At 48.8% G+C, this 15,183-nt stretch overlaps 1 protein-coding gene across 4 annotated transcripts in view; it reads right to left on the reverse strand.

The window, feature by feature from the left end:
- LOC135391614 (guanylate cyclase 32E-like) overlaps positions 1-15,183 on the reverse strand; it is a 548,591-nt gene that overhangs the window by 111,003 nt on the left and 422,405 nt on the right. For all 4 annotated transcript variants that reach the window (XM_064621932.1, XM_064621934.1, XM_064621933.1 and 1 more), the window contains 4 exons: positions 13,697-13,796; positions 12,551-12,620; positions 12,370-12,487; positions 10,879-11,058 (listed from right to left, as the gene is read on the reverse strand). In XM_064621932.1, coding sequence (XP_064478002.1) covers positions 10,879-11,058; positions 12,370-12,487; positions 12,551-12,620; positions 13,697-13,796 — 468 coding nt within the window. The remainder of the gene's footprint in view (positions 1-10,878; positions 11,059-12,369; positions 12,488-12,550; positions 12,621-13,696; positions 13,797-15,183) is intronic.

Consider the following 15,183-nt stretch of genomic DNA (forward strand, 5'->3'; position numbering starts at 1 on the left):
GTGCAATCGAATAGTTTGGAATATAATTTGTTTTACAGTGTGCATTTTCGACTTTTTTAGCTCACATTTGCGAAACACAAACAAGTATGTATAACATATTGCATAACATGGACTACGGATACGCTAGTTCCCCTCATACAATCATACAATCAGTTTCAAAACTAATGTGACCATGTTGATAGCCATTTAAAACTGTTTGTCGCAACTTTATTGTTCGGAGCAGATGAACAAAGGGTCGTGTCCTTTGGAACAGGAATACGAAACGGTATCGAAAACGGACCGAGATATCGCTCCAAACTTATTATTGCGCTTGTAGCGTCTTCGCCGCCTAAAGACGACGAGCGCTCAGCAGACCCGAGCACAAGCGCCTGGAATAAATCACTTTCAGTTCTGACACAAAACTAGCTGGTTGTCGGCTCCTTCTTCCGTGGCAACTTTGCCACATTTCTGGTGACCCGCGTTTGGACCTACGCGCCTCTGAAGTAATGGATCTACCCACCGGGGCGGTCCCGTCTCCCATGACTGACCCATCAGCTGGGGACCGTGCCTTGCGCGCAGAAGATCCTGCGATCTCGACGGCTGCTACGCCTCTCTGCCTACCTCCCTTTTGGCGACAAAACCCTCGTTCCTGGTTCCGGCAAGTGGAGGCCCAGTTTCATCTGCGGCACGTCCAATCACAGGAGTCAAAATATTTCCACATCCTTGCTGGCCTCCCGCCGGAAATCGCGGCGGAGTTGGATGACGTGTGTACGCCTATGACGTTCTGAAGACCGCCATCTTTAAGCGAATGGAGGTGTCTGAACGCGCGCGACTCCAACAGCTCCTTAACGAGGGAGACTTGGGCCACAGGAAGCCTTCGCAAATGTTGCACCGGATGCGACAACTTCTCGGGGACTCTTCAACTGAAGCGCAACAGCCCCTTTTGCGTGAGCTGTTTCTTCAGAGGCTCCCCCAGGCAATGCAAATGGTTTTGGCTGGCTCTGAGGTCCTAGCGTTGGGCAGGCTGGCTTCGTTGACAACCGAATTGCCGACTACTCCGCACCTCAGCAACAGCCGCCAACCCTTGCTGCGGCTACGACGTCCCAAGCCTCGCGATTAGATCGGCTCGAATAACGACTGGAGCAACTTACGGACGCCTTGCAGTCCCTTACTACTTCCCAGCGCCCAAGGCTTCGTCGCCGTTCTGCTTCGAGATCCCCATTGCGCCGCACCCCTTCGCCCGCTGCCCCAACACCTCCCGATGCCACCCAGACGGGGGCTCGTCTCTGCTGGTACCACCACCGCTTTCGCCATCGTGCGCAACACTGTATCCCGCCTTGTGCGTATCAGGAAAACCAATGGGCCGACCCCTGATGGCGGCAAGTGGTCCTGGCCCTGTTTCCAGCCGTCTCTTCATCATTCGCGATCGCATTGCGTATTACCGCCTCCTTGTCGACACTGGCGCGGAGATCAGTGTTATCCCGGCTTCTGCTGCTGACGGTCGCCGTGCTCGCTCTGGCTCTAAACTCCAAGCCGCCAATGGGACCACGATCAAAACTTACGGGCTGCGTTCAATCACGCTTGACCTGGGCTTAAGAAGAACATTTCGTTGGGTTTTCGTCCTCGCTGATGTTTCACAGCCTATTCTTGGCGCGGACTTCTTGGCCTTCTTTAGTGTGTCTGTGGACGTCCGCCACCGGCGCCTTCTCGACAATACGACGTCTCTACAGGTGAAGGGCACGTCCTCCTCCCACTTCCCCCTTTGGCATCCGTGCCCTGTGTCCCACTTCACCGTATGACGCCATCCTAGACGAATTTCCTGACAAGCCCTGCAACCTCAAGGCTCCCGTCGAACACAGCGTCACGCATCACATCGTCACAACTGCTCCCCCTGTGTCTTCCCGTTAGCGTCGGCTGCATGGCGACCGCCTGACCATCGCCAAACAGGAATTTGAGCATATGCTCGAACTTGGCATAATCCGCCCGTCCTCCAGTAGCTGGGCATCGCCATTGCATATGGTTCCCAAGACCGACCCCAGCGACTGGAGGCCGTGTGGCGATTATCGGGCTCTTAACACCAAAACCGTTCCTGACAAGTACCCTCTGTCCCATATACATGACTGTTTTCACGACTCTCGATCTCGTTAAGGCATACCATCAGATACCGGTGCACCCTCCCGACATCCCGAAGGCAGCTGTCATCACGCCCTTTGGGCTCTTCGAGTTCGTCAAGATGCCCCTTGACTTACGCAACGCCGCGCAGAGCTTCCAGCGCTTCATCAACGACGTCTTGCGCGGTTTACCATTTGTTTACGCCTACTTAGACGACCTTCTCATTGCAAGCGCCTCGCAAGAAGAGCACATTGCGCACCTTCGGCAAGTTTTCACACGCCTGCAAGATCATGGCCTTGTCATAAACGTGAAGAAATGCCGCTTTGGGCAGCCGGAAGCTAAATTCCTCGACCATCACATCGACCAACATGGTATTCGACCTCTTGAGACCAAAGTACAAGCTATCCGTGACTTCCCTCGGCCGCAAACAATCCGTCAGCTTCGACAATTCTTGGGTTTGCTGAATTTTCACCGTCGGTTTATCCACAACTGCGCAACACATCGTACAGCCTCTCACCGACCTCCTTAGGGCTTGCAAGTCGGCATCGGCTCTGCAGGCGTGGTCGGAGGAAGCTGAGGGGGCCTTCTGCGCTGCTAAGGAGTCCTTGGCGAACGCCACCCTTCTTGTGCATCCCTCCCCGTCAGCACCCACTCGCTTGATGGCTGACGCCTCTACCACAGCTATTGGCGCCGTCCTGCAGCAGTTGGTTGACGACAAGTGGCAGCCGCTCGGATTCTTTTCCCGTCGCCTTCAACCAGCGGAAGTCCGTTACAGTACTTTTGGCCGCGAACTTCTCGCAGTGTACGCCGCAGTCAAACACTTCCACTTCTTTCTGGAAGGCCGTGAGTTCCATATTGTGACGCACCACAAGCTTTTGTCATTCGCGTACACCGCCAACCGTTCCAGCTACTGCGAACGCGAAACCCGCCAACTTGCCTTCATATCCGAATTCTGCACCGACATCCGCCACATCCCCGGAATAGAGAATTCGGCCGCCAAAGCCCTTTCCCGCATCAACGCTATTCCTTTCCTGCCCTCCCCGGTGAACATTGGGGAGCTCTGCGATGCCCAAGCTCACGATCCTGAGCTGAACGACCACCTCTCCGGCACTTCCTCTTTGGCGCTGCGTCCCGTGACCCTCCCAGGCTTTACAAGGCCTCTCTTCTGCGACACGTCTCCGCCTTGCCCCCGCCCCTTCGTCCCCGAACCCTTGCGCCGCCGGATCTTTCCCCAGCACCATAATCTGGCACACCCCGGCGTGCGTGCAACTCACAAGGCCATTGTATCCCGCTATGTCTGGCCTAGCATTAACAAGGACGTTCGGGCCTGGACCCGGTCTTGCATGGCATGTCAGCGGACAAAAGTTCACCGTCATACCCGGACACCGGCTGGCGCCTTCCCCACTCCCGAAGCTCGGTTCCACCATGTGCATCTGGATTTGGTTGGGCCGCTTCCCATCTCGCAGGGTAACCGATACCTCTTCACCTGTGTTGATAGGTTTACCGTTGGACGGAAGTGCTACCGATCCCCGACGCCACGGCCGACACTGTTGGTCGTGCATTCCTCTTCGGTTGGGTCGCGCGCTTCGGCTGCCCTGGCATCGTCACCACATATAGAGGTCGCCAATTCACCTCCCGTAGTTTCCGATCCCTCCTCTCTGCCATCGGCTCGAAGCATTCGAAGACCACGGCCTACCACCCTTCAGCGAACGGCATGGTCGAACGTCTGCACAGGCAGCTGAAAGCCGCCATCTGCGCGAGAAGCGACTCGGCGAATTGGGTCGATCACCTGCCCTGGGTGTTCTTAGGTCTTCGCTCTTCCCTCAAGGAGGACCTCCAGTGTAGCCCCTCGTTCTTGGTATTTGCTTGCCCGCTGAGGCTTCCCGGCGACTTCCTCAGCTCCCCCTCCCCCGCGCCTCCCAGTGCTCATGACTTTGCCGCACAGCTTCGCGACCATTTCCGGGATCTTCAGCCCGTTTCCCCACGCCAGCCCACTGATAGGAAGATCTTTGTACACCCGGACCTCAAGACCTCTTCTCACGTCTTCGTTCGCGCGGACCACGTTAATCCGCCACTCAACCCAGCGTAGACTGGTCCGCCACTCACCGCTTATTGGCGCGAGATGAGAAAACAGTGACAGTCGACATCAATGACCGCCCGTAGGTACTCACGAAAGACCGAGTCAAGCCCGCCTACTTCGACGCACTACTCTCTCCCGTCCATCTTCCGGCGTCGCCTCCACCTTGCCTGGTTCCCCGAGCACTACCCTCCTCTAGAAAAGTCTCCTGGCATTCTCCTCTGGTTACCTACTAGTCTAGGGGGGGAGGCCTGTAGCATCTTCGCCGCGTAAAGACGACGAGCGCCCAGCTCGCTGGAGCGAGCGACGACGAGCGCTCAGCAGACCCGAGCACGAGCGCCTGGAATAAATCACTTTCAGTTCTGACACAGAACTAGCTGGTTGTCGGCTCTTTCTTCCGTGGCAACTTTGCCACACACTCTAAACGTACCGCCGACTTTGCTTCAAGGTGTTTGTGCCGCAGTTGAAGCATTCCTCGCAAGATAGAATTACCTTAGCATACACAAGTTGCTCAACGCGATGCAGTTATTTTCTTGCATCCTATAGGCTCTCCATTGTGACTCAGCTGGTAACAGACTACTTAGAACAGAGATGGGTAGAAATCTAGCGAACCGGTAGAGATGTAGGAAGGGAGTTGCCTCAGGACAGAAGCCGCCGATATTTCGAACAGAGACTCTTCTTCGCCCAGAAGAAGAACAGTCTCTGTTCGAAATATCGGCGGCTTCTGTCCTGAGGCAGCTCCCTTCCTACCTAGAACAGAGTTTTTTGTGGAGTGAGCGGGAGTTCTTGCGACACTGGTCCTGCCACCATGTTGCTCTTCACAACAGACATGTACGCCTAACGGGCCTCTTCTATACATAGTATAATTCTCTTAGTAAGGTTGTTACAAGTTGATGCACTTATAGTACGTACCTCGTATTTCTTGTATACTCGGACTGAGGAAGTTAAAATGACTTATTTCTTAGGGACGGCAACCGGGTAACACACACGCCCGAGATTTTTCAGCAGTGTCGGAAGCTGTCACGAGCCCATAGACATAGTTCATGTTCGGTCAGGTTTAGTTATGTGATGAACATCTCGTAAACAAGTGAAAGAAACATCCTGTTCAGTTATTTTCGCACGCTAAATACGTTAGTCTGGTATGTATGCCACAAAAAATGAAGAAATAACAATATTATTGCGGAGCCAGTGTATGCCAACATGCTTATTAATGCTGTTTGCATGCTTGCTTAATGACGGTACACGTGCGATTAACGTTAAAGCAATTGATTCTTGACAGCGTTTGACATGTTCAGGAAAAAGTTACACGATATTTTTTTTCCTCTAAATTCTTCACAAGGGAGGTAATATCAAATGGGTAGACTCGTTTTTCGTACACTCAAACGTTTTGTAAGAGCAGTCGTAGTGTGGCTTGAAGAATGGACGCAGGGGGCAGGTAACAAGAGCAACTTTTAATTCCCGTGAGACCTAAGCATTGGTGCAGTACGCAAACAGCACGGCGTTGACCATGGCGGGAGCAAACATTATGCCATTCGCTGGACTTTTTTACCACCTAGAGGTGATCCCAGACTGATGTTGGGATCCGCGGATATCGCTGACAACATAACGGCGTTGCAGTAAAAATATTTTGTCTTTGGAATATTCTGTTGGGAAAATTATTAAATGCACATACAGGGTGTCCACGCTAAGTGTGAACAGATTTTTTAAAAACATATATAACACTTTTTCCAAGATGAAATCAATTGCAATATAGCATATGCTAAAGGGCACTCCCTAGCAGGGCATTAGCAAAGTCTAAAGGCAATGTCTTAATTAACTTTCATTAATTAACTGTTTAATTATAAAAGCTACAAAGTTGTCCCAATGAGAACATCTGTTCCTTTCGGTCACCTGATATCGTAGCCGTTTTCAGAACAAAAATCCGTTCGATAGATCGCCCGCAAAAAATTTGTGAAGGAACGCCATTTTTTTCTTTATTTTGTTCATTGCGCTTCTTAGAAGACGCGTCTTCCTTTCACCCCCAATGTGAGAGGGAGAAAGAGCACACTATCGCTTCTCGCGTCCTGGAAAAAGATTAAAAGGAAACAGAAAATGCAACCCAAGATAAGGCCAATTCCGATAGAGTCACCCGGTACATTTGTTTTTGTTTTTTTCCGCAAGTTAAAGCTGATCTTCGACGCATGAGGCAGCACTGTGCTCCTTCCCCCTCTCCCGTTGGGGATGCAGGGGATGCAGGGGAAGGTCATCCCGTTGGGGATGACCTTCTAAGAAGCGCAATGAACAAAATAAAGAAAGAAATGGCGTTCCTTCACGAATTTTTTTGCGGGCGATCTATCGAACGGATTTTTGTTCTGAAAACGGCTACGATATCAGGTGACCGAAAGGAACAGATGTTCTCATTGGGACAACTTTGTAGCTTTTATAATTAAAAAGTTAATTAATGAAAGTTAATTAAGACATTGCCTTTGGACTTTGCTAATGCCCTGCTAGGGAGTGCCATTCAGCATATGCTACATTGCAATTGATTTCATCTGGGAAAAAGTGTTATATATATTAAAATATCTGTTCACACTTAGCGTGGACACCCTGTATGCGCCACGTGCATTACAGTATGCCTTAAATGCGCATCATCGCCAGGTTAAGACCAATGTGAAACAATATATATTGACTGTAAGTAGTGGTATACAATGCTGAATGTCGGCTGTGTGATGGAATTTAAATATGGCACCGCCTTTAGACATACTCGGCAATGAAATACGGCAAAGTGTTCCATAGAGAAGGGCACGGTATAGCGGATAAGGGGCGGCATAGTACTTACGTTACTTTTATTTGGTAGCGGTATAGAGGCATCGCGTTACTTTTTCAAAGTATTGCACTACTTTTCTGTGGAGTAACGGGTAGCGGTATTTCGTTCCTCAGTTTTGGTTGCGGGTACAGCACTGTGAAGTACGTACTTGCGTGTTTCCGATCGGTGACATGGCTGACACGTATGAAATTCCATTTAACGTTTGGGCGTTAGAGTTTGGTGTAGGGTCAAAGTACCGTATCCTCCGGTGTGTAACGCGCGCCTTATACGTTGTAAAATGTATCCTCAACAGGCAATGCGCTTTATGTACCGAAAAGCCTTATACACGCTGTTTCCTGCAGCGTTAACTGAAAAGTAGCTTCATCCGACTGCTTCAGGGGCGGGGCGAGACCCCCTGACCGCTTTCAGGAGAAATATTGCGAGAGAAAATCTGGACTATCCCACTCGTGTTACGCGGGTTTCCGTTGTTAGCCATGCATGCGCTCTGACCGCATGCGGGGAACGATGTTACTTTTAAACTTGGCTAATGACGGACGCCTCTCTAACAGGAGTGGGATAGTCCTAATCTTTTCTCCTTTTATTTCCGCTAAGCGCCGCCAGGGTGTCTTTCGCCTCACTTTCCAGAATGAAGCTGCGTTTAAATGAAGGATGCACGAAGCAGTAACATCGGAGCTTTTCACGGAAGAGCGGTGCACCCGCGTGATATAGCCGTAAAGCGTTCGCTTAAGTGTCATGTTGGAGAACGACGGGGATAAGATGGATGATAAACGGGAAGCATATAAGTACACGAAGACCGGACAGAGGCGGAAGGGCTTGCCAAGACAGCGAAGTAGCTCTAATATAGCGACGACCTCGAGGTAGTCACTGATCCCGAACTCATTTCAGAAGCCTGTTGAGAAAGGATGCGAGGCAAAGGGCGGCAAACAGACCCAGGTCGACAAATACACTGACTTTGTCGCATGAGACTCTGAGGGATTCCAATAAGCATGACGCCCATTGTAGCTGCAGTAATAAAAGTACTCATACTCGACGCACGGACTTAAGACTGTGCGCAATGCGTGCACAGTTTCCGTGGGCTAATGCGCCCGTATTTACACGTCGTGGTGTGCGTTGTAGTTCGGACATTTTCCAAGTTCCGGTAGCTCGCCAGCGTGCGCGAAAGTACGAAAAGTACGTTAATAGAATGCATGTAATTAGTATAATTAGTATAATTTTACCCATTAATGAACAATGAACTAATTTAGTGAACAGAATAGGATTTGTTAAGCTAAAGGTGACCAAAGTAAATTTCATGCCTAAAAAAAAAGAGAGAAAAAAAAACACGAGTACCCTTCCAACGAAGAGCCCCCCCCCCCCTTAAATTTGTAGATATTTCAAACTTGCCAATTGCGCGGCTTACCCTGCAGAAGCAAATTCAACGCACGGCAGATCATGTTGTGACACCAGTACCACACGTTCGGATATCACACAGGGTTCAACGTTATGTAAACGCAAAGCAGGCGACTCAACTGTCAGCTCGCCGCCGCATTTCATTCTTGCTAAGTTCGTTTTAAGAACCGCTAATGCTTGGCCTGACGATTAATTACTGGCCACGAAAGAGATTTCAACGCAGAAACTTTTCTTAACATAATGCTGCGTATTTTGTTTCAGAAGAAAATTCCCAAGCCAAGCAGGTCTCGCGAAGACAAAGTTGACAGCACCTGCTCTCATTACCGCCACTTCTCAAGACTGATAACTTTTTTTCTTTTCTTTTTTTAAGTCATACATCTTTTGTAGTTCTTGTTGGTTGCATTTCAGCAACCTGCATAGTGAAAAGTTCACGAACTCGCGCATCGTGCACAGGCTCAAATTGCTCGCGACATTATAATAAACGCCGCAGGAATATTGTCGTGTACACCCTAAGAACGGCATCTCCGGAGTCGAAGTAGAACTTTATAGTATATTGTCATTACATTTAATATGAAAATAACCTTTCGCAAAAGTAAATACGCCCCGCAGAAATTCTACAACAACGTTTCTAACGCTATGTTCACTTTTAGTGGTTAACTACAGAGGAAGAAAAGAAAACGCACCAGCACCGGCTCGAACATTACCAGAGACTGGTCACATAATCGTCAGAATGTGTAACGTATGATCCTTGGAAGTGTTCCTCATAGGAACGCACTTGCTCCATTTCATTTCAAATATGTGTCGGGTGGCGAGCAGTTTTCACTAGCGAGCAGTTTTGATTTTTTTTTTAGAATGGCGAATCCGCCTGATATATTTACCTGCATTTAGGCGCCCAAGTTGCCTGTGCGTTAATTACGCGAGAGCGTGAATTATCCGGGATCACACGATATGCTGAAAATGGCGTATGCCAGAGGCAACAGGTTGCGTATAGACCTCAAACGCAAGAGCGAATAACGAATGCACTGGCGTTGATAAGATAACGGGATAGGCTTCTTCGCAAAGTCAGAACTCTCGACAGAACCAGCCGCATGTAGTGTAATGAAGGTTGCTAATGGACGTGGTCATCACGAGCCCTGAAAATGGCAGCCATGGTTTCAGAGCTCGTGAATACCGAAAGGAGTAGCCATAAACTGCATGCTGAACCACGGGATTTCTTTGTTAATATTCGCCACCAGCGATTGGTTGAAACGGACCACATCACGACTCTTTCGCCACACTTCGAGAGGCATCGTGCAGGTCTTCTAATGTCTAGAACACGTTGACAGAACTATACATGTATATTTTGCGTTGCTGTGTACTAGATGTTTTGTAATCCCGCCGTCCTATTCAATTTTTTTTTCAACGGAATGATATGAAGAAGTTTGAGTTTTCACTACCTGGTAGCTACTTATTGGTGAGTGATCGCTTATTATGATGGCAGTTGCAGCCGGAAAATCAACAGTAAGCAGCCGGAAAATTTTGAGATTGGGGTTCGCGGATATCTCGAACATACTTCTGTTATTGAAAACCAGTCTTGCGTTCGAAGCGTTCTGACGGGAAAACTATTAAATGTACATATATGCGCTATGTGCATTAATTATGTCTTATACGCGCATCATCTCAAGGTCAAGATCAATGTGGAGTAATATATCTTGGCTCTGAGTAGTGGTATACTTTATGCCGGTTATGTGAGGGAACGTAAATATTGCACCGTGTTTTAGACACATTCGGCAACGAGATGCCTACGGCAAAGTGTTGCCCAGAGAAGGGTACGGTAGCGGAAAAGCAGTGGTATAGTATTTACGTTACTTTTATTTCGGAAGCGACTCTACTACTGCGCTACTTTTTCTGTGAACCAGTATTCCATTACTTCGTTTTGCTAGGGGGCACGACACTGCAAGCAGGAAACTAGTTGGTCTGAACTTCTCCAGGCGTGACAGTGCAGTTTCCGCATCCGGGAGTTGCGTGGCTACGTGTTTATGCGAGTTGAAACAGAAAACGACCCATTCCGAATAAGCGACATACCATTGAACTCGACAAAGTTCCAGTTACAAGCGTACAATGAAAACGATGAAAGTAGAGGTATTGGAAAGCGCAGTTTGAGTCGCTGATCCGCAGGCGCCGATATGACGCACAACACAGCAGAGTCGGGTATTACGATCAATAATACAGGGCTCTGTAACACTACAACGATGGGATTGCTGTAAGCAAGGCAGTTTCAGTTGTATATGGCTGCTCCGTAAAAGCGGATGCTGACATTGAAATTTGTCTCAGAATGACTTTGAAATTAGCTACGAACTGCTTCCCAGAGCCTTACGCGTAGAGACTACAACGCGCCGCAGAACTGTGTGATTGCTGTATATGGCACGCCGACACCAGTAGGCCTTCATAGCCACAACCTAGTAGACCTAAAGCACTCCGCAATTGAAAAGCTCCCTATAGTCGCCTGGAAGAAGATCTGATTTTTTATGCTTACCTCGATGAGCTCTTTCCGAATGATCCTAGTGAGGTCGATGCTCTTCTTGTAAATGGGCTTGATGAAGACGACGTTGCCCTTGTAGAAGCCCACTCTCGACCGGGCACTGCCTGTCTCCGCAGTTTGACGATCTAGCTTCAGAAGCTGCTCGGGAAAAACAGTCCGCGTGCAGTCCAGGCCCTGCAGTCGGAGCATTTCTCGTTGAATTTCTTACCACCACCCTTCAGTGATACACAGATTACAGAAAAATCATGCAATTCAGCTACATCAGAATCAAGGTGCATTGTGCTGAAAGAATAAAATAAAGAAAATGCCATACTTATGTTGCGCTTGTTTGTTTTCTGATTATACCTTGACGGGACCGCGCATGAATGGATGAACAAGATCCCATCAACAACAACAACATATATATTAATCATGATGAACGGGAGAACTCGCCACATGAGGTGAGACCCACTACCCCAAGGCACAATAGACAGGGTGAGATGTTTCCTGATGATGAGGTGACGAACGACGCTGAATGGGGGTCGATAGTCAGTGGAGTCAGTGAGACATCAACACAACACTAGGCAAAAACAAAACTCACAAACATACGAACACACACACACAGCGCACATCATAGGGTAGAGAGGAGACCGCTGTTCAGAAAAAAAATCTCGAAGTACTCAAGAGCTTGGCGATGGTCGTTCTGGTTAGACCATGGGCCGAGGATGGTCTCCAATGTGAGTGGGACCTTCTTCCCCTACTGTCCGTCCTTCGGCTTCCCCAGGCCCAGTGATGTGCATTGAAGTCACCAAGCACAAGGGCCGGGGCTTCCAGAGAACCAAGTAAGCGTTCGAGGTCACTCCACGCTATGCAATGTTTGATTGCACAATGGAATATACGCGGTCAGAGAGGACAAGACGCGCAGTGGTCGTGTTTTTTTTTTCTTCCTTTCGGTAGTTCTAGGCTTCCTTCTACTCGTCCAGCAACCCGAAATCGCAATTTCTTCGCACTCCTCTGGAAAGCTGAAGGATCTGGCAAACGCCTCTATGTCAGGCCTTGAGCTGACCAGAATAAGGGTACCACTATACCAGTACACTGCTATTAGTGAGTGTTAGTAGACCGTTGATAACGTGGCTCCCGGGGTACCGTGTCTACCGCACCCAATGAACTGGTAATTTTCTGAGTCATGCACGCTGTCATTGGTTCCGGTAGGCACGGTAGCTTCCGGACGACGTTATAACCGATCTACTATAACACTCTCCATTACCTTACGACCAGCCGAGCCGGTGAAATTCCGGCCACGTGGCAACCCTAATAAGCACCCGCTCTCACTTCTATGGCGTCGGAATTTTGGCACTGTTCGTAAGCAAACTACTTGACGACAACATTCAACATGCAAAGAAACGACGCGCGAAACTTTCGCTGCTCTTGCGCGCACAGAACTACAGCCTTACCAAGTGTGTACCATATGACTTTGCACGTGTCACAAATAACGTTCCAACTCACATTGATAGTGTTGCGGACATTTTGTAGGCTGTACTGGGAATTTGTGCGCACCGTGATGACGTCATCAATGTCCACCTTCCACAGCCCCCGGGCCAGCTTGTATTCATAGTGGTAGTGGCTGCGTTATTACATTACGGTATGATTAACACAGTACGACGACAGATATGACGTGGTCGCTTACCGAAAGGCGACGATACCCACGACGAGGAAGACGCAGGCACATGATATGCCGATGACCAGGATGCGCCAGTCTGCAAGCATTGAACTAGGTTTGGAAGGGCATGCAAAAAGTTGGCTTGACATACGACAGACAATAGGGTGCATCCCTTTCGTTGCCTTTTAATGCATTAGAAACGGCATTTCAAGGAAAAGTGGTGGTGTCGATCCATGGTCAAAACGTAGAGAAGTACGGCGCGTGAGAGAGGGGGAGGGCAGTGGAGAGTCGAGAGTAAAGGAAAGAGTAGGTCACGGAGCGGAAGCGGTCTTGGCGGCGCTGGCGAGTCTGAACTTGCGGGTGTGGAAGGCGTGTACGGGCCGGATTCAAGTACACAAAAAAGTGTGAACCCAGTATGAGTGCCGTGCCAAGTAAGAGCCAAAAGAAGTGGGATTCTGAGGGAAAGCGGCGAGCTGCCGAAACCGAGTTAGAACGCAAGCAACTTCAGGCAACGGATGTCGCTGTTCGGCGCCGAAAGGAGCGCCGCGACGGAGGAAGACCGAAAGCAGCGTTTCAAAATACGCCGTTGGCGTGGAAGAAGGCTTGCCCCGCTGTTGTGGGTGTGAAGTCGGTATCAGTTAGTGATAGATAGGGGTGGATAGTGGTAGCGTGTGGGTCGGCAGAATGCTAACGCTTTTCGGCCGCATTAATTACATCAATCGTCCTTCCGTTTTTATTTTCTTACGGCAATTTGAAATGAAAAAAAAAAGAAGATTGCAATAACCATGGTCGCAGTTACTGTCATATGCGTTGAAAAGTATTTCGCGATCTTCCCCCCTGGTTCCCCCACTCCTTAGTGCTGTCCTCTCTCCGTCTCTCCACGTCTGTACGCCGCTGATAGCCACAGCTGCTTCGCGGCGCCACCACGGAATAACAACTAGTGGTCTTCAGCATAGGGCACTCAATCTCTTTATTCAAATCCAATTTTACTTGTCAGCATACACAGCTATACAGGTGAAAGAGCCAGTTTATATCTTCACTGACTTATTGATTCACGTCGGATTGGTGTACGACTATTGTTTTTTTTTTCTCTCTCTCTCTTTCTCTCTCTATCTATGTGCGCGTGTAACGCTTCTTATTCGCTGCACCTGATCATTTCTACCTGTTTCTTACCTTGTTTGGAGGAGCATTTGTCGTTGTTGAAGCCGCACTTGGGTTCGCTCACCGGAGGTTCCCCGCCCAGCCACGCGATTGGGCGCTCGGGCTTGAACTCCTAGACGAACAAGCGGGAGTCCCTATATACAAAGTCCGTCTTCGAAAGAGTGGAATGCAAACTACAGCGCATAAATATACAATGGAATGCGCTCACAAGTGGATCCGCTCAGCGTTACAATAGATAACGTAGAAATGCACTATTGCGCCACGTCTGAGTGTTCCGATGAATGAACGGTAATTTTCGTTGGAGAGCACGCTCAAGCACGCCTTTCCGAACTGATTTACATATCGGCACCCACGTAGGAGATTTACCGAAGCATTTGAACAACCGAAGCGTCCTGTGTTGAGGACGACATGACCGACTCAGTTCGATCATAGTCGAGCAAACAAAATGCGCTCTAAGCAAATACATACACAGAAAGCAATGCGAATAATTGAGCAGGTGTCGAAAGTAAACGAAATTAGTTCCGTTTTGGCATTCTGGGAACCGAAACCTGGAGTGCCAGGAATCCTGATCTACTGCGTCGTTCCTTCGTGCTTATGGTATGTCACATAAGTAACTACACAACACATTACCTTGTGTGGTTGGCTATGAAGCGGTCACTTTAAGCAACTCAACCACTGGTGCTCTCGTACACCCCACCAAATAACCTGGAGTTAGTTGATAAATTTTTTGACCGGGTTTGAGGGGGACTTTATTGGGAAGAGGGGCAACAACGAAGATCCAGTAATTTAACAGAACTGGGCCGCCCTAGGATACTAAACTGAGAGTAGCAGTAGAGTGCGCTGTTTCTCGAAATCAGCGGACTCAAGCTTCATTTTTCCAAATGTTATGAAGACTGAGGAACTTCGCCGCAAGTTGTTTCGGATAAATGCAAAAGACGGTTATTATCGGTAGCAAGCTCAATTATTCGAAGATGATGGCATACCTTGACATTCACCAGCAGGCTATGTTCAATTATTCTAGTTTTACAGCAAAGGGAGGAAGAGACACGTGAAAAATCTGTTCGGCGAATAGAGTCTGTGACATGTCCGCGACTGAGGTGCCCATAAGAGAGGTCACGCGCTCACGTTAACCCATAAGAAGGTTTTCTCTCCTGTGACGTCACAGCTGGACCCTGAAGAGCGTTCAAGTGATTGTATCTCATCAGCTACGTTACATAGAAGAATAGAGCATCTGGACTCCTGGAGTAAAATCTGTGTGTGTGTGATGTAGTGAACCACACATATGAAAGCGTCACAACGAGTATTGGAAGTCCCGGGATTTCGGGATCTTTCTCGACTAATCCCAGAATTGACTCCATGACTCAATGAATCCACATCTACAGAGCCACTGAGTAGTAACTCCTATGTTTCTGTGTGTATCTCCTTAGCGGTCTGTCTCTACATCAGTACATATTCGTCATAACTAGCCATTGCTGCTCATTATTTATATAAACGATATC

This window comes from Ornithodoros turicata, chromosome 4 (genome assembly GCF_037126465.1).
Source record: "Ornithodoros turicata isolate Travis chromosome 4, ASM3712646v1, whole genome shotgun sequence".
Taxonomy (NCBI): domain Eukaryota; kingdom Metazoa; phylum Arthropoda; class Arachnida; order Ixodida; family Argasidae; genus Ornithodoros; species Ornithodoros turicata.